The following is an 18,077-nucleotide window of genomic DNA, read 5'->3' as shown; positions in this document are numbered from 1 at the left end:
GTTCTCTGTCTCTCCCTTAGCTTCTTCTCTTCTCCTCTTCCTCCTCCTCCTCCTCTTCCTTCTCCTTCTCCTCCTCCTCCTCCTCCTCCTCCTCCTCCTCCTCCTCCTCCTCCTCCTCCTCCTTTTCCTCTCCTTACTCCTTTCACCTTAGCTCCTCCTACAAGGATGTGCCTAATCCTGTAAAGATTTGATACCCCAGAGAGTGGGTATGCTCAGAGATGGGGCACCCTCACAGTGGAGTAAGGGAGGAGCATAAGGGAAGAACTCTGCTAGGTGGGAGGATGGGGGGAGCAACATTTAGAATGTAAATAAATAAAATAATTAATAATAATAAACAAAAAAATAAGTCTCCTGAAATACTTTAAAATTTACATGACTTTTCTGTAAGTAATGTACTTTTTTGAAGAAGTCCACCATGGCAACAAAGTTATGGTATTATAAAAGAGAGATATACACAGGTATTACATGATTCAAAGTATTACAGTCTATGTCTAAAATGGTAACATACATTACTATTGAAAATTAGGCTAGAAATAATACATGAAAGTTTTTAAAGTTTTGATCATCCTACTTATTTACCTTAGAGTACACATGAAAATATTTTCAATTTCCATAATTGTTGGTTTATGTAAATGCATATTTTGTCTGTTAAATTCACATAATTTCCATAAAATAATTTGTTCATATTCAATGTTATCTCATTCAGATAAAGATGCTGATAAAGTTATATTGCACACATGTATGTACATTTGTACAAGCAAAATAACATAGCAGCTTATGCAGTAATTACTGATAATTACAATTAAAGTATGCTGATTTGAATAAAAAAAACACATGTAGCACTTTTATTCTGTGATCAGGAGAACTTGCAACTTCTTTTCCAGTATATATGCCCTAGTTTTCTTAAAATAGTATAAGAAATATTTGTATTCTATGAATTAATAGTTGTGGTGTCCAATTCATACCCATAAACATCACATGTAGCTATGGAGTAGATTCAACTTCACTAGTCATGTGACCAAGATTTGACACAGATTTTTCATTCATTAAGAAATTATTTTCATAGCATAGGTTTTGTTTTGGTCATATATCACATTTTATAGTGCAAGATCTCATAACTACAAAAAGTTGATACACTTTGATTTTATACATATAGTAATACACCAGATAGCAGTGAGCTTCTACTTAGTCCTTATTGGTGAAGTGAAGTGAATAATTCTGAAAAGTTGTCTAACACAATCAATGTTGGGATGAGTAACAGGAGGTTCATCTCTTCCTGTTTGGACAAATATGAAATACTCACTATCATTCTTTAAAAAAATATCCCCAAAAGATGTCCAAGGTAATTATTTTCAGAGTTCTAATTTTGATCAGAACAGGTACATTTCACCCATGGGACAATTTTAAGAAGTGAATATAGGTCTGGATGAGGGGAAGATTATCTCTACAAGACATGGATGTCTTCTTGAACACACAGTAGATGGGAAGAAAATTTGACTAAAAGAAATGTAAATTTGGTAAGTCGTCCTGTATCTCTAATATTATTCATTAAGGCAATTCTTAAAATAATTCTCATTATTAATACCCATATGTATAGAATTGAGTTTTTTTCTCTTTTGTAATTTTTAGAGACCAATTAGTATTTTTTTCCAAGTTTCCTGTTCTGTGTATATTCATGTCTAAATAAAAAGTTCGTCATTTTTTACATATAGGTTTTGTTTTGGTCATATATTCAAATCCATAAAAGTATGCTACAGCTAATACAGTCCAAATATTCCCTACCACTTAAGTGAATAAAATATTTTAAAATCAAAGAGTGTATAGTAGATAAGCTTCAGCATAAAAAATAATAGTAAAAACAAAATCAAATTAAGTGGGAATTGTGGAAATCAGATTAAAAAATTCTGCCATCTCTTGTCTGCCAGGAAAAAGAAGGAATAGTTTCTCCAGGGATAAGCTCTCTTATTTGTTGGCAATGCCCAGTTATCAGTCCTGAAACTATTTGCAACAAAAATAAATAAAAATAGAATCAATGGATTGCATTTATATTCATTTTTCATACATTTAATACAAACATCCATATACGTAGTAATAAGAATCAAGGGGACACAGGCTAGCCACATGAGAAGTAGCATGGGAAGAATATGAGGATGCACTTGGGAACATTTTCAGGAAGGAAAGGGAATGGGTAAATGATGGAATTCTACTTGCATTAATAGCATATATAAAAGTGACACATACATACTACCAACAACCCAAACTAAAACACACTGCAACAACAAAACACAAAACAACAATCAGTGAGCAAAACAAGCCATTAGAAGCTAGTAGCTGCCCTTGAGTCATCAATGACTAGCACATGGTATCTTTTAAGTTGTGTAATTCTCACTACATCTATAAAGCCTTACAGAATACAAATAGTCAGATTAATACAAAGTTTATCACTTTGATACAAGGGTATTCAATACAGGAAAAAAATTAAAAATTAGGAGAAAATTAATAATGCTCTTAGACTCTGAAAAAGATTATTCAATTTGTATTTGTTCATTCAGTTTTATAATATTATATGTAAGCTAACCTTAGATTATCTAGAAGAATTGCTGCTGAGTTAGATGCAAGAATTGCAGAGATTCTTTAATAGATTAATGTATTCCATTAGGTCTTTTAAAATACAGATATCTCCTGGCAAGAGAAGAGATGAAGTAGTTGTTATGTTCTAAATACAATTTGCATGTTTAATATATCTTTTGCATTTATATATTTAATAGTTACAAATAGGTAACTATTTGGCAAGTATAGACAAACTTTTTTTTTGTTTTTGTTTTTTGAGACAGGGTTTTTCTGTGTAGCCCTGTCTTTCCTGGAACTCACTCTGTAGACCAGGCTGGCCTCGAACTCAGAAATCCACCTGCCTCTGCCTCCCAAGTGCTGGTATTAAAGGCATGCACCACCACCACCCGGCAACTATAGACAAACTTAATAAAAGTATAGGTAGCAAGTATATTAAAGAAATGTGACTATATATATGTATGTATGTATATATATATGTATGTGTGTGTGTGAATACCAATAAATACATATGTGAAGATATGTGAAGATATAAAATATGCAAGTGAAAATAAAAATATGTTCATATGTAAATATACTTATGAAATATATATATATATATATATGTGTGTGTGTGTGTGTCCATATGCATACCTTAAAGAGTTCAGATGAACATCAAAACCTTAACATAGTGAACAAATTGTTTCAAGATGTACTAGAAAATATAACTAAAGGAAACAACTCATATACTGTTGTACTCTACATATTTGAAAGCATTAGTGATTCTTGTGTGTATATTTAATTCTATATTTTTATGACACATTAAAATAAATTTAACATTTGTTAAGATACTCTAATATCTGGCACATTTTTTGTTGGCTTCTCAATCATCACTTGAAAACACAACATTCTGAATAAAATCATTAAACAGGTCTGATAATGCATAGTCACTATTGTGTATCAGAAAGCAGATGTAGGATATTATACAATCACAAATGTGCGATATAGTATTGTGTGACATCTGTAATACTAGAGGAAACACTTTAAAAGACATTACTTGAGATTTGGCTTTCCTTTGCAGGAGAGGTTCCAAAGAAAGGCTGATGCACCTTCTGTAAGTGAATGCTCTTTCTGAGTTATTCCTTTATTAATGATCCAGTTATAACATACCTGCTGAAACTAAACTGAATATACCGAACACAAATTGATGCCAATAGACACCAATAGAACAAATCCCAACACCCAATCAATACTATAGTGGGAGGCAGAAAGCCCAACAGGCCTCAACAGAAAGTCACAACCAACTAAGAAACACTGAGATTTGGAGAAGTAGACTTCCCATGGAAAGAACACAATTGGTTCTCCAATTCTAAATGGTCAGCCTTGAAAACATATCTACAAAAAAATATCATGTGGACTGACCAGTTTTTATAAGGGAAATGTACATGTGTATATACTCAAGTACATACATACATGTGTTTTGTATGTAACACACACACACGTTTGTAGGTAAAAACTATGAGTAATGAAATCAGAAGCTATAAATGTGAAAGTGAACAAAGAATGTTTGGAAGTAACTGGAAAGACGGAAGGGAAGAAAAAAATGTTATAATTTTAAAAAATAATAAAAATTCCAAAATGCTCAGGATGACCAGAAACTTTTTGACATGTAGGGAAAAAATCAAGGAACATGAACTCTTTGCTGTATAATTGGTGTATTTTCCTCAGATATTTGATACATCTCTGTAAGGCTTTTGTGTTTACTTATCTGCTATTATGCTTCTACAGCAGATGGATAGATTACCTGATGTCTTCAAAAATTTCTTCTCTTTTATACCTACTCCAACCCCCTGAGTCCTCAGAAAATGGAAATATTATGCAATTTAAGATCAATATTTTCTAGTGTTAAGAATGAATACTCCTACACTATTTGCAATAGAGTTTGTTAATCAGTTTAGTTGAATAATTAAATTTGATGATACATATTTATTGATAATTAAATGTAAACCTGGTTTGTACATTTCAATCTGGTATCTATATATCTTATATGGCATTTTGTATGCTTCTCCACTGAAACTTTCCCATCGTCTACTTTATAACTTTAAGGTAAAACTTTAATTTACCAATGTAACAAAGACAATTCCACGGATGCTCAATGAATCATGATCCATGCTACTCAAAAAGGTAACTTCCTATCAGACCACAGGCAATTATAGTTAGTGACAAATTCTGACTTTTTTTTTTTTTTAAGAAATCACACTCATTTTTAGATTTTCGTGTTGCTGTTTTGTTTTCTGCATTGCTCTTACGTAAGAGGTATTTCCTCATAGAGCATGTGTATATCAGTCACATCTGATGCTTCTTTTCTTGGGGAGTTTCTCATGGCTCATTAGTTTTTACTTTGGGCAGCAATGTCACTCACATTTGTTTTAGATTGTCTTTAATGTTTGTATTTCTATCCAGGTAAGATTCAATATGAATGTCTAATCCTACAAAGGAAGTAGCCTACCTCATACCTCTAGTGGATAATATTTTTTCTTTGCAGGCTATTTTGAGGACACAGTGAATAAAATGGATGGAGACAATCAGACTGTTGTGTCAGAATTTATACTCTGGGGACTTGCCCACTCAAAGAATACTCAGGTCTTACTCTTTGTGATATTTCTAATACTTTATCTGTTCATCATGTCTGGAAATATTGTCATCCTGATCTTAATAAGCACTGACCCCCATCTGCATTCTCCCATGTACTTCTTGTTGGCCAACTTGTCCTTTACTGATATGTGGCTCTCCTCAAACACCACTCCTAAAATGATCACAGACTTTCTCAAGGTAAACAAGATTATTTCCTTTGCAGGATGCATGTGTCAGGTCTTTTTTTCCCATTGCATTGCTGCAGGAGAGATGGTGCTGTTGGTGGTAATGGCTTATGATCGTTATGTGGCCATCTGCAAACCACTCCACTACTTTACCATCATGAACCTGAAGAGATGTACTGGACTGGTGTTGACTTCTTGGACAATTGGCTTTATACATGGTTTTATTTACATAGTAGTGATTGTGCACCTGCCTTTTTGTGGTCCCAATGAAATAGACAGTTTTTTCTGTGACATGCCACTGGTAATAAAACTTGCATGCATGGATTATCATTATTTAAATAACTTAATGAATGCTGACTGTGGACTTGTGGCTATAACCTGCTTTATTCTGTTGCTTATTTCCTACACATATATTCTTATCACTGTATGTCAGAGCTCTAAAGCTGGCGCATCTAAGGCTCTGTCCACGTGCACTGCACACATCACAGTGGTGATGATCTTTTTTGTGCCCTGCATCTTCATTTATGTGTGGCCTCTCAATATCACCTGGTTGGACAAATTTTTTGCAGTGTTTTACTCTATTTTTACACCTCTCCTAAATCCAGCCATTTATACACTGAGAAATAAAGAGATAAAAAATGCTATGAAAAGGTTCATAAGCAACTTTCTGGGTCCCAAAGTTAATTTCTAATATCCCAAACACAAACTTATTACTTATAATGAGACTAACTAGGAAATAGATGTATAATTGGGAAATAAAGTTTATTATTTGAAAATGTTACCAGTTTTCTAATATAGAAATAATATAATGTTTTAAAACGATATGATATTATTGATCAATCAAAAAGCGTTGTGAATCCTTTTGTCTTAAAATCTAAATATGAAGAATCTTTATAAATGTAATGAAAAAAAGTCATCAAACTGTTTTTTCATAAAGTTTAAATTATCTTTTATTGACTATGCTCTTGTGTTTATCTTTGTGAATAACATCTTAGTGAGTTTTCCCTGAGTATGATTCTGTACATCACTACATGCCCCAAACCCTTCACTGAATCTATCATGTGGCCAACTTCACCACTTTTGTCTTATGACAGCAATTTACCAAAACACTGATGTGGTAGGCAGTAAAAATTAAGAAAAGATGAAACAAAGTGATAAACGTGACATGGGCTAGCAGTGAACCTTTGTGTTGTTTTTTTAAACCAAATGAATAATGAATGTTTCAAAATAAAACATTTGGATAATGATTAATTATTAATCGTGTTTATAAATTGTGTATATCCTGAAATCTTAATCTCTATGAGGACCGTGTTCATAAATAGACTAATTATTAAAATTATTATACTTCATTCAGTGATTAACCCACATGTGACATTTAACAAACATATTTGTAAGTAGACAAATGATTTGTTGGTCTGTGAAGCTGTAGACGTGTAAAACAAACTAGACCAGTTGTATTTCCCTTTTGTGGCCATCAAAGTTATATGTTGATGACTAAACAACACATTTTGGTTTCAGAACAAGGAAATCAATCTCAAATTGACTGGGGATTTTCTTCCTATTCAATATCATTCATGGTGATAAAAGTTGCCCAGGGTACTGGGTAAGAAAGAACATCAATCGTCTTACACAGATCTAGACCCTGCATAGGAAAACATAAACTCACCTAGCTAGATGTGAGCACTACTGTTACAATGGCAATAATTTGATTGGTGAACTCATTATGTTTTGGGCATCTTTTCCACAAGAGAGAGTTTATGCCTGATACTGTAAAGCTGGTTAAATTCCATAGCCATTCAAGCAATTTAAGATTTTCAGATCTTACATTAAGAGTTTTTACTCATTTGGATTTTTTAAAACAAAGATTAGAGATAAAATATTAATATCATTCTTCTCCATGTAAGCATCCAGTTTTTTTTCCAACAGTGTTTGTTGACTATTCTGTATTCCATCCACTATACATATTTGTCATATTTATTGAAAATCAGGTCACTGAATTTTTGTGTAGTTAATTAAAATCTTTTTGTAATTTAGTTTTTTTTGTTTACATCCTGCTCACTGGCCCCTCCTGGTAACCCCTTCCCACAATCATTCCCCCATCTTCCCTCCCCTTCTCCTGTGAGCAGGTAGTACTCTCCTGGATATCCCCCCACCTTGGTACTTCAAGTCTGTTCGAGGCTAGGTTCTTGCTCTCCCATTGAAGCCAGACACGGCAGCCCAGCTCGAGAAACATATCCCACATAAGGGATCAGTTTCTGGGGTAGCCCCATTAAAGTTGTTCGGGGCCTACATTAAGTCCAAGTTATGTTGCACATCTGCTACACAAGTGTGGGGAGGCCTAGGTCCAGAACTTGTATGTTTTTTGGTTGGTGGTTCAGACTTGGATAGCCACAAGTGTTATGGATATTTGGCTCTTTTGGTCTTTCTGTGGAGTTCCTATCCCTTTAGGGACTGGAATCCTTCCTCCTATTTTTTCATGAGTCCTCAAGCTCTGTTTGGCTGTGAATGCCACTTTTGTTCCCTTAATACTTTCAAGTGATTAAATAAAGATCTTTTAATATAGATGATATTTTTTTTTTTCATTTAGAATCTACTAATCTAAATACTAACTTCAGAAAAGCACCAAGGCTATCATTTGACAAAATAGACCATTATTGGAATTTAACAATATCCACACATAAAATTACCTAGGTCAAAAGCTGAATCTTTACAGTGCTTGATTCCATTGAGAATTTTACCATGTGAGAAAGTGTAGTTGTTTCTTTTCTATAAAGTCTTGGTCCTCTAATTTCCTTTTCTTTTTTATTCTCCTCCTGCTTGTCATGATATTCTTTACCTCATTCTCTATATCATTTATCTGCTGCTGTCTCTGGCTGTCTATATTTGTTGTGCTCAAATATTTGCTTCTTATTTATTGATTCTCTTAAAAATCGTCATTTAAATTGGCTTGCTCAATGAAGGATCATATGGCAATACCCTGTATTTCACTGGTTAATATTTTTTTCTGTCTTTCCTTTTCTTATTGGTTATTCTATTTAATTTACATTTCAAATGTTATCCCTCTTCTTGGTTTCCCCATCTAGAAACCCTTTATTTCATCCCCCTCCCCCTGCCTCTATGAGGTTACTCTCCCACCTGCTCACCCACACCTGCCTCACTATCCTAGCATTCCCCTATGCTGAGGCATTGAACCTTCACAGGGCCTAGTGGCTCCCCATCCATTGATACCAGATAATGCCATCTTCTGCTATATATGCAGTTGAAGCCATGGGTCTCTCCATAAGTACTTTTTGGTTGGTGGTTTGGTCTTTGGGAACTCTGAGGGGCGGGTCTAGTTGGTTGATATTGTTGTTCTTCTTATGTGGTTAAAAACCCCTTCAGCTTCATTAAGAAAAAATTTCAGTCTTTCTATCTGAATCAGTTCTTCACATGATGTTTGCTCCTTGAATTTGATGACTATTCCAGACTCTTTGACTATTCATGCTCCAGTTTTATGGTTTTTAATCTATCTACTATTTTTGTGCATTTCTCTTTTGTGAATATTTCCTGAAGAATGTCATTAGAAAGAGAATCTTTATTAATTAGTTCATTAATAATTACTTTATACTTTATTTTCCCCAGATGATATGAATCACAGTCTCTGTGTTCAATCTGTCTGATTCTTTATCTCTTATAAATTTTATTAAAAAACTCTTACCTAATAAATTTTGGTTTCTATTGTTTACCTTACACTCATTAATTGATTTTTTACTTATGATTACAAATTTGAATTATGAACTTGAAGTTTTCTAAAATATTTACTCCTGAACTATCCATACTTGATCTGTCTTCCTTTTTAATAATCATGTTACAGAATATTTTGGTTTTGTTACATTTGTTGCAAAAATCCAAGACAGTTCAGAATATTTAATAAGCTTATTAGTTCTATTCACAGAAAGAAAAATATCATATTTTAAAATTTTAAGATTTTGTGAATGCTTTCATGTAATGATGATTAAATTTATTATACTTACCATTGTAGCACTGATCCTAATATGGGCTATTTCCTGTTATTGATAGATTATTCTATTTTTTGTGTTATTTAAGTTTTATGGTAGCAATTAATTAAGTTCCTTTAACTATGACATGAAAAATTGTATCTGTGCATTGTGATGCATGTGGATATCTTGTACTTGGCATGGTGAACCAGATACATTTTCATAAGTTTAAAGGGAACACTAGCTATATGATGAGTTGTAGGATATTTTTGATAACATGACATGATGCTCAGTCACAAAAAGTTAAAATAAAAGGTTCCCGAAAGATCTGACATGTTTCTGCTGCAAACCTAGCATCAAGTATTTACGTAAGAAATCTAGATTTATTTTAGTGACAAATAATGCTTGATAACAACACAAGGACATTAAGTATAATTTTCTTTTATTTGGATTCAATAGATTTTCAGAATGTTGAGGACTACTTATATTTTATTAAAATAAAAACAATTTATACTCATATCTACAATTGAAATTAAATAAAAATTGTTTAATGATATATATTTTTATTATTGGTATTAATATGCTTATTCCTTTGCTTTATTTAAATAAGTGTTTCTTAAAAAGCAAAACTACTATTACCAACTTATAGCTAGTTAAATTTTGCATTATTTCTGTTTAATAAATTATTCATTCATTGGTATTATATTACATAAAATATTATGAAATAAGGTACTTTTTCAAACTTGATTTTTTTAGAGATTACACAATGCTTTGTATTTTACTTTTAAAATTGGTTCTTTGAAAATTTTATAAAATAATCATACATATCCCTTTCCCTTGAATCCCCTTGATCGACTCCTTTTTTTCAATCTCCTCTTGAAATTTTAAGGTTTTTGTTTTCATATTTTATTTTAAATTGTTTGCACTTGTATATGACTGTATAGTATCCTGTGCTCATGTGTGCATGTGCCAATGAATGGCTGAAGGCATGTAATTCCTTGGTATTAGAGTTGCGAGCCATGAACTGCCTGACATTGGTTGTGTTAAAGTGAACTCTGGTTTCTGGAAAGTCTAAAATCATCCTTAAGCCCTGAGCCATCTCTGCAGGACATGGATTTGTTTTTACATTAATTTAATTCTGCAGGGTTTTGTGTGTGTGTGTTATGTGTGTTGTGTGTGAATGTGTGTGTATGTGAGTGTGTGTGTATGTGCATGTATGTGTGTGTGCTTGCACACACAGGTTAATGTATGTGAAAAATATGTTTCTGGATGTCTACACCTCTGGAGATATTCATCTTGGTCTTTAAAACAGTGTCTCTTACTCAATGTTAGACTAGGCTGTCTGGCTAGTGTGCCCAGGGGTTGAATTACAGTCATATACCTTATATACTTTTATATACTTTATATACAATTCAACTTTTCCACATAGGTTATGAGAGTCCAATTCAGGTAGCTGTACTTGTTTGGATAGCATCTTCTTAGTGCTAATGATTTAATTTTTAATTATGCAAAACATTTTTATTCTCAAGTCAAAACTATAAAATAAGATATATTTAGTATACTCTAATTCATATCCTTCTTGCTGAAGAAGAAAACAATTTAATCATTTAAAATGCTTTATTACATTTGTTTTAAATTGCAGATGTATGTAATATATGTATCTCTGCTTACCTTAAAATTAGTGTTCTATAGAAACCCTTTGACAATTTATTACCATCAGTTGACTATGAATTGTAGATTGCTGCAGTGTAGTATTTGTATTTTTTGACATTGCCATGAAGTTGTGCCATTTTGTATTCTTACTAACAATATAATTAAAATTCTTTTTTCCTCTATAGGTCATCCTTATGTTATATTATTAAACATTCAGATGATTTATCTTATAAACCAGGGATGATATTTAAGTATAATTTTAGCATGCATGTATTTTACCATGAAAGAACTTGAAGATTTTTCTTGTAAATATGTTTTATGTCTTACTTATAAACTAAGAGATTAAATATTTTGCCCAATTTTCTCTTAGATTGTTGAGATCACAAAATTTACTTGTGTATAATAATGGTTGGTTTTTAAATATTTAAGTTATTATTTTCCTGTGCTATTTATTTTCTCATTTATCTTCTTTTTAGTTAGTTTTATCTGATAAAACTAATTATATATATATATGTTTACTAGAAAACTTTATTATACTAATGATTTATAAATGTATTATTTCAGTTAAAATGTATTTACAGATTTAAAACAGATTCACACCTTGAGTTCATTAAAAAATTATTCTGTGATATGACAAGTTGATCCAATAACGTTTTATTCATATTATCCGAGTTATTCCACCAATTTATAAATAGATCCTTTATTTTACCACTGACTAGACGATAGATAAATCTTTTTAAGTGTTAAATATCCCTGTGGTTATCTGGACTATTTTTCCACTTAAAGAGTAATTTTAAACCTTTTTATTATCTTAATTTTCATTTGTATTTACTTATTCAGATTACAATTAATCTAGCTATGTTGCTTGTTGCTCAGAATAAGTGGTATTCAACTTTAGTATGTTTCCATAAAAATTTCTGGAAAGGTATAAAGTTGGGAGAATCACTTGTTATTTTTTAAATTTATATCCTTCTTTACTTCTTCCCTGACATTTAGAATTCCTCAATAGGATAGAAAGATATGCTCATGGAAGAGTATGCATACAAATATACACACTTGCACATAAATCTGCACATTTCCACTGTAACTCCAATGCCTCAAATAAACATTTACTAACATGTCCCTGAAGTAACTTGTGAAATACCAAAGTTTAACTAAGTCAAAATTCTTGACTACATTTACATAAATTAGTATGGATAATATAATACTATCTAAAATTCACTGAGAGGTTGATATGTCACAGAATTATGTTGCCTGATGTATCTTTAGTAATTAAATACTTCTCATAACTATGTATAATGCATATCATTATTAAAACTTATTAAAAACTTATTAAAACTTATTAAAAATAAGTAGCTATAATCGCGTTTAGTAAAGTTTAAGTGGAATTGAAATATCATCTTTTGACTTTAACATTCTGATAATAGAAAATGATAGATGTATATAAGTTATATACTTTGTGTCAAGATGGTCAAATGCTGAAAAACTCTTAATTCTGTTTACTGTTCTATAATTGTAGTATCACAGATTTTTAAATGTCTTGAAGAAAAATAATAGTGAATAGTATTGCTGTCACATCTAATGAGGAACTAATAGATTATGGTTTGTTATAGTAGTAGTAGAAAAATTATATGGCTACCAGAAAGAAATATCACTTATGATTCTTAGTAGTAGGCATATAAACTCTTATCATTAAGCAAATTTGTAGTTTGGTGGCTAGTAATTCTTTTATTATGTTTTTATGAAAAATGAACAAAGTAACATTTCCTTTAATGTAAAATAGTCTAATTTGTATCTTTTATCATCTCAAACAGAAAGGTATCCACGAAGTCTTAATTTGTACACAAATAATACCATTATAATACCTTTAATTAGGCTAAAAATTAGTGAAATAGTATCTTGAATTCATGCTATTAATTTTGAACCTATACAAACATAAAAGATGTAATCACATAGAATAAATTGAGGCACTATTAGAACATTCCTAAACAATTACTAAGTGTAGTAAAATGAAATTTATAATCCACATAAGGTCTGCTGAATAATGTAGGTCTTCGCTCAGTGTCTCAATCTCATGGTTACAGTAGATTTAAGACTTCACACAAATCTTTAAATTCCATTGTCTCTGGCGTCTCATGGCAGTTTTCATCTCTGTATTCCTCAGTGTGTATATAATGGGGTTCAAAAGAGGAGTGACCACAGAATAAAACACAGCAAGGAATTTATCAAGTGATTTGATGGGAAAAGGCCAGGCATAAATAAAGATGCAAGGTCCAAAAAACAGAAGAACTACTGTGATATGAGCAGTCAGTGTAGACAGAGCCTTAGATGACTTATCAGAAGGTCTGCGTTGGATGGTAATTAGAATAATACCATAGGAGATGATTAGCAAAACAAAAGAACACACAGTAAGCACACCACTGTTGGCAATGACCATGATGTCTAACTTATATGTGTCTGTACAGGCAAGTTTGAGTACTCTAGGAAGGTCACAGTAAAAACTATCAACCTTATTGGGACCACAAAATGGCAAGTTAACTGCAAAGGCCAATTGGCTTACTGAATGTAGGAAGCCAATTCCCCATGCAGTAACCACAATGCCAACACATACATTACCACACATAATTGTAGCATAATTTAGAGGCTTACAAATTGCTACATATCTGTCAAAGGCCATGGCTATGAGGGTCACAAGCTCACTACCCCCAAAGAAGTGAAGGAGGAATATCTGTGCAAAACAGCCATGGACAGAGATGACTTTGCGTTTGCTGAAAAAATCAGCAATCATCTTTGGTGCTGTGACAGAGGACAGACACAGATCGATGAATGAGAGGTTGGCCAATAGAAAGTACATAGGAGAGTGGAGGTGGGAATCATAGATCACAGTCATGACAATAAGAAGGTTTCCAAACACAATTCCTATGTAGAAAACAAAAAAGAATACAAACAGAAAGATTTGAAGTTCCTGAGAATCGGAGAGTCCAATGAAAATAAACTCTTTCACTACAGAGTTATTTGCTTCCCTTTTTGATTCATTCCAGAAGAAAGTCTCTGTACTTGCCTTGGAGAAGACAATAAGAAACTAAGTCAGAGTTGTTATATCCAAATTTTAGCCACTGTTCAATCATTAAGGACTTGCTATGATCTCTTGCGTAAAACTCCCAAGCTAAAAATAAAAACTCATAGTTTAATTCTCATTGCTTCCTTGCCTGTCTTGTTCTTCAGTTAGCCAAGCCTCCCAATTTCTCTCTGGTTTTAGACGCCATCTTAAGACAATGTTATTGTTTGTGCTGCTCCTTCTGTACTCTCTTCCTAGACTTACTTCATTCATCTATAAATGTCAAGACACTAAGATATACAGAATAGTCCTTACATTTAAAATGTTAAAGTGCTTAGGAGAAAAAGAATTCTACCAAATTAAAAAAATGTACAAAATAGAAATGGCAAAACCAAGTAAAACTATAGAAATTTAAAAGATTACATGACACAGCACACATCTATAACATAAAAGGCAGAGATAGATATGATGAGTAATATCTTATGGGAGATAAGAGGATATAAAAATATCCCGATAGAATCCTTTTATTTGTTATTTGTTTGGATATTTACTTACCACCAGTTGTGCTTACAAATTATGTTTATCTATTATTCCAAATTGTTTTCCTAACCCCTTTCCAGTTAAGTATCTATTTACTGTGTACAAAATCATATGAAAACTTAGTGATTCTCTTTTTTTCCAAATATGGGAAGATCTAATCATAAAATAATTCATTAAACTCTTTAAGTTAGTGTCTCTTTAATCCAGTAAAAATATAATCATGTGAACAGTTACAACACTCAAGAATAGGAGAGTTATTATGGTGTGGCTAGTTAATTAAATTATTATTTTTAGAATCATACTATTCAAAAAAGTTGTTTTGAGTTTTAATTTATTTTAAAATGCTGAAACATTTTGGGAATAGAGAAGATAGAGAAGGAAAAATTCCAGAACATGTCTTCATGAGAAATATGCCTAGGATGAAGATGGGTCAAGGGTTCTTATCTGAAGGAAATAAAAATCTAGCATAGTAGAAAATTAGAGAATGTAATTTTTCAGAAAAAAGAGAAATCTTGTAGCTCATTATGAGGCACATCTGCAGAGTTTTGTTATTAAGAGAAGGATGATAAAATGCAATCCCCATCTAGTGTCCATCTACCAGCACACAGTGTCCTCATGCTTCATTGGGGAATGTTAAAAAGACTCAAGATTTTTTGAAGAGTGTACAGATTTTATTTTTAAATTTGCATTCATTGAAAGAGTTCTCCTGTACCTCACACTGTGTATATGATACTAAGGGCCAACCATGACTAAGGAGAAACACTTTAATCACACTAACTTTGAATTCAATCTTTTAAATGTGCTTTTCATAACCATCTTTTATCTTAATTTGTTTTTCAACAAAACATCTTTTTATTCACTGGGATTGGAATCAAGGTTTAAGTCATATCCACTGCTTGATCCTGGATGTCTTAGGAAAAATTCCAGAGCCTTTATTTTTCTGGTTTCAAAATGGTACACCCCAATTAATTGTTCTCAGAATCTCCACAGTTTTAACAATATATTTTGAAACTTTTATGAAAAAAATTAAACTTTCCCTGAGCTTATTAATAAAAGATAAAAAAAAAACTCACAGAAAAGAAAATACTAGATTTTGGGTGACAGAAGAATTGTAAAATCCACTAAATGAAGAGAAAGTAATTTGTCAAGTCAGCAAAAAGTGTAGGAGTCAGTTTTTATTGCTACTTGGACACCACTAGCAAGAGTTGTTCTTTTACTATTACTCATGTTAATTATTATAAGTACTTAAGGCAACCTTAAAGGGTTTTCCATTTGTTTTCCTGAAGAAAAATCATAATTGAGCTCTGCATAATTAAATTCTACTCATAGAAACACGTAATTATTAACAAAATTCTAACTTGTAGTTGCTTCTACTGATGAATTTAAATTTTGTTATTCTACTTACCTCTTTCATAACTTGAAGAGATAGCAGTAACTTAAGGGTTAGAACAGTACAGGGTCCCTTTTATACACTCTTTCAAAGCATTAACATTTCTGGGAGATTGGCTTTTATGTGAGTTGTCCTCATGAGCAAACTGATTTGCTAATAGTGAACATTCATGAAATAACCAGAAGCCCTTAGAGGATCCAGAAACAGCCTGCGGATTCCTGGCAGACTGATTCAATGTTATAGGTTTTCTCTTGGCCTTGGAGGAAACAGTCTATTCCTGAGTTAAGGATCATTGTCACAATTTCTTGGGTCATTGGATAATATTACTATCTCATTTAATCTAAGTTTTATTGCCAACAAATTAAAATAAATGAGATAACATGAAGAAATTAAATTCTATACATATTAATCATGTAGTGAAAGATAATATTTAGATTTTATACAAATAGGTTAAGCTGTCAATGACCAGTATGTGGAGGGCATAGGAAAAATACTCATTAGTATTAGTATTAATGCTTATAGTTTGCTTTATTTTTCTGATTTATTTGCAATGAAGACATTAAAATGAGCTCAGATAAACAACCAATGTTTTAAAATTATATCTAATTTCAGAAAATAGGTATTTAGAAGTACTCTAAATTATACATGTCTTTTTCTCTAAATCATGAAATTATTCAAAGTAGATTACCAGACCAGCAAAATTGTGCTATTATAATATACAAGGTTTTTTTTTTTTTTGGAGTTGAGAGATTGAGATTGCATGATCAAAATCTATGGTCTATGTCTTAAATGACAAATATATTATATATGTATTTAATATATATACATTATACATTACAAACTCAGCTGGTAAGAACACACACAAGTGTTAATAATGTTGCTTTTTCTATTTTTCTTTCTTAAAGTAGACAAGATTATTTCCTCTTCATTTTACATATTTGTTGCTTCTAATAAATCCATTTTCCCCCATTGGACCCACATAACTTCCCTAAGAAGTATCTATTAATATTCAGTGTTGTACTACCTGCAAAGAGATACTTATGAAGTTTCATTGCATACATATATGTGAATACTTTTTTATTAATTTCATTTTTTTTACAGTCCAGTTTTTATCCCTCTCCCTGTCCTCCTTCCAGCAGTTCTTTATCCCATTCCTCCTCCCCTGCCTCCAAGAGGATATCCCCATCCCCCACCCCACACCACCCCACACCACCCACCACACCAGGTCTCCCCACTCCCTGGAACCTCAAGTTTCTCTAGGGTTAGGCAAGTCTTCTCTCACTGAGGCCAGACTATGCAGTTTTCTGATGTATATTTGTCAGGCGACCTCAGACCAGCTAGTGTATGCTGCCTGGTTGGTGGCTCAGTGTCTGAGAGATCTCGGGGGTCCAGATTAGTTGAGACTGCTGGTCTTCCTATGGAGTCACCCTTCTTCTCAACTTCTTCGAGCCTCTCCATAATTCAACAACAGGGGTCTCAGACTTTATTCCATTGGTTGAGGTGTGTGAATTTTTACAAGCAAAATGACATGTAACTTTGTAATTGCTGATAATTACACTTTAGGTATGCTGACTACCTAGAAAAACCATATGTAGTATTTTTATTTTATCATCAGCTGAATTTATTGCAACTGAATCAAGTGAAATTATTTGAGAGGTACACATCTTAATTTTATAAAATCAGTAGAGGAATTGTTTGTATTCCAGAGAGTTCATACTTGTGGTATTCAATTCATACCTGCCAATATCACATACACTTTATCAGTCATGTGATCAATAGTAGACAGAAATTTGCCATGCATAAGGAAATTATATTCACAGCATGGGTTTTGTTCTGGTCATATATCACATTTTTAGCATATGGTCTTATAACTAAATGAGGATGCCTCAGTCCCACTTAAAAGGTTAAAGAAAATAATCCTAGGAGGCAGAGGAAAGGGAGGGGCATGGGTGCGAGAAATGAGGGGGAGGTAATAAAGAGAACAGGATCAGGCATGAGAGAAGCCCAAAGGGCCAGGAGAATGAATGGAAATAAGTAGCCTAGGAGGTGAGAGGTGGGGAGACCCTCTAGAAAGTACCAGAGACCCTGGAGGT

General features: G+C 32.5%; 2 protein-coding genes across 4 annotated transcripts; one reads left to right on the top strand and one right to left on the bottom strand.

The window, feature by feature from the left end:
• The first annotated feature begins 1,358 nt into the window (after nt 1-1,358).
• LOC117704075 (olfactory receptor 4K14-like) lies at nt 1,359-6,624 on the top strand. 3 transcript variants are annotated; one of them, XM_076929425.1, is made up of 4 exons: nt 1,442-1,517; nt 3,629-3,661; nt 4,654-4,731; nt 5,093-6,624. In XM_076929425.1, exons 3-4 carry the CDS (start codon nt 4,710-4,712, stop codon nt 6,055-6,057), a joined length of 987 nt encoding a protein of 328 aa, XP_076785540.1. In that variant the 5' UTR covers nt 1,442-1,517; nt 3,629-3,661; nt 4,654-4,709; the 3' UTR covers nt 6,058-6,624. The 3 variants fall into 3 exon arrangements, with proteins under 3 accessions (XP_034351945.1, XP_076785541.1, XP_076785540.1); XM_076929426.1 differs by lacking the exon at nt 4,654-4,731 and having other exon boundaries at nt 1,427-1,517; XM_034496054.2 differs by lacking the exons at nt 3,629-3,661; nt 4,654-4,731 and having other exon boundaries at nt 1,359-1,517.
• A 3,307-nt stretch (nt 6,625-9,931) lies between these two features.
• On the bottom strand, nt 9,932-16,110 carry LOC117703202 (olfactory receptor 4F4-like). The gene is made up of 2 exons (XM_076929427.1): nt 16,000-16,110; nt 9,932-14,057 (listed from the first exon to the last, which is right to left on the bottom strand). The coding sequence occupies exons 1-2, from the start codon at nt 16,006-16,008 to the stop codon at nt 13,086-13,088; spliced, it is 981 nt and encodes a 326-aa protein (XP_076785542.1). The 5' UTR covers nt 16,009-16,110; the 3' UTR covers nt 9,932-13,085.
• Nucleotides 16,111-18,077: the final 1,967 nt, after the last annotated feature.

This window comes from Arvicanthis niloticus, chromosome 2, assembly GCF_011762505.2.
Source record: "Arvicanthis niloticus isolate mArvNil1 chromosome 2, mArvNil1.pat.X, whole genome shotgun sequence".
Taxonomy (NCBI): domain Eukaryota; kingdom Metazoa; phylum Chordata; class Mammalia; order Rodentia; family Muridae; genus Arvicanthis; species Arvicanthis niloticus.
The sequence above is the reverse complement of the archived record's forward strand: the minus strand, read 5'-3'. Positions and strand labels throughout refer to the sequence as shown.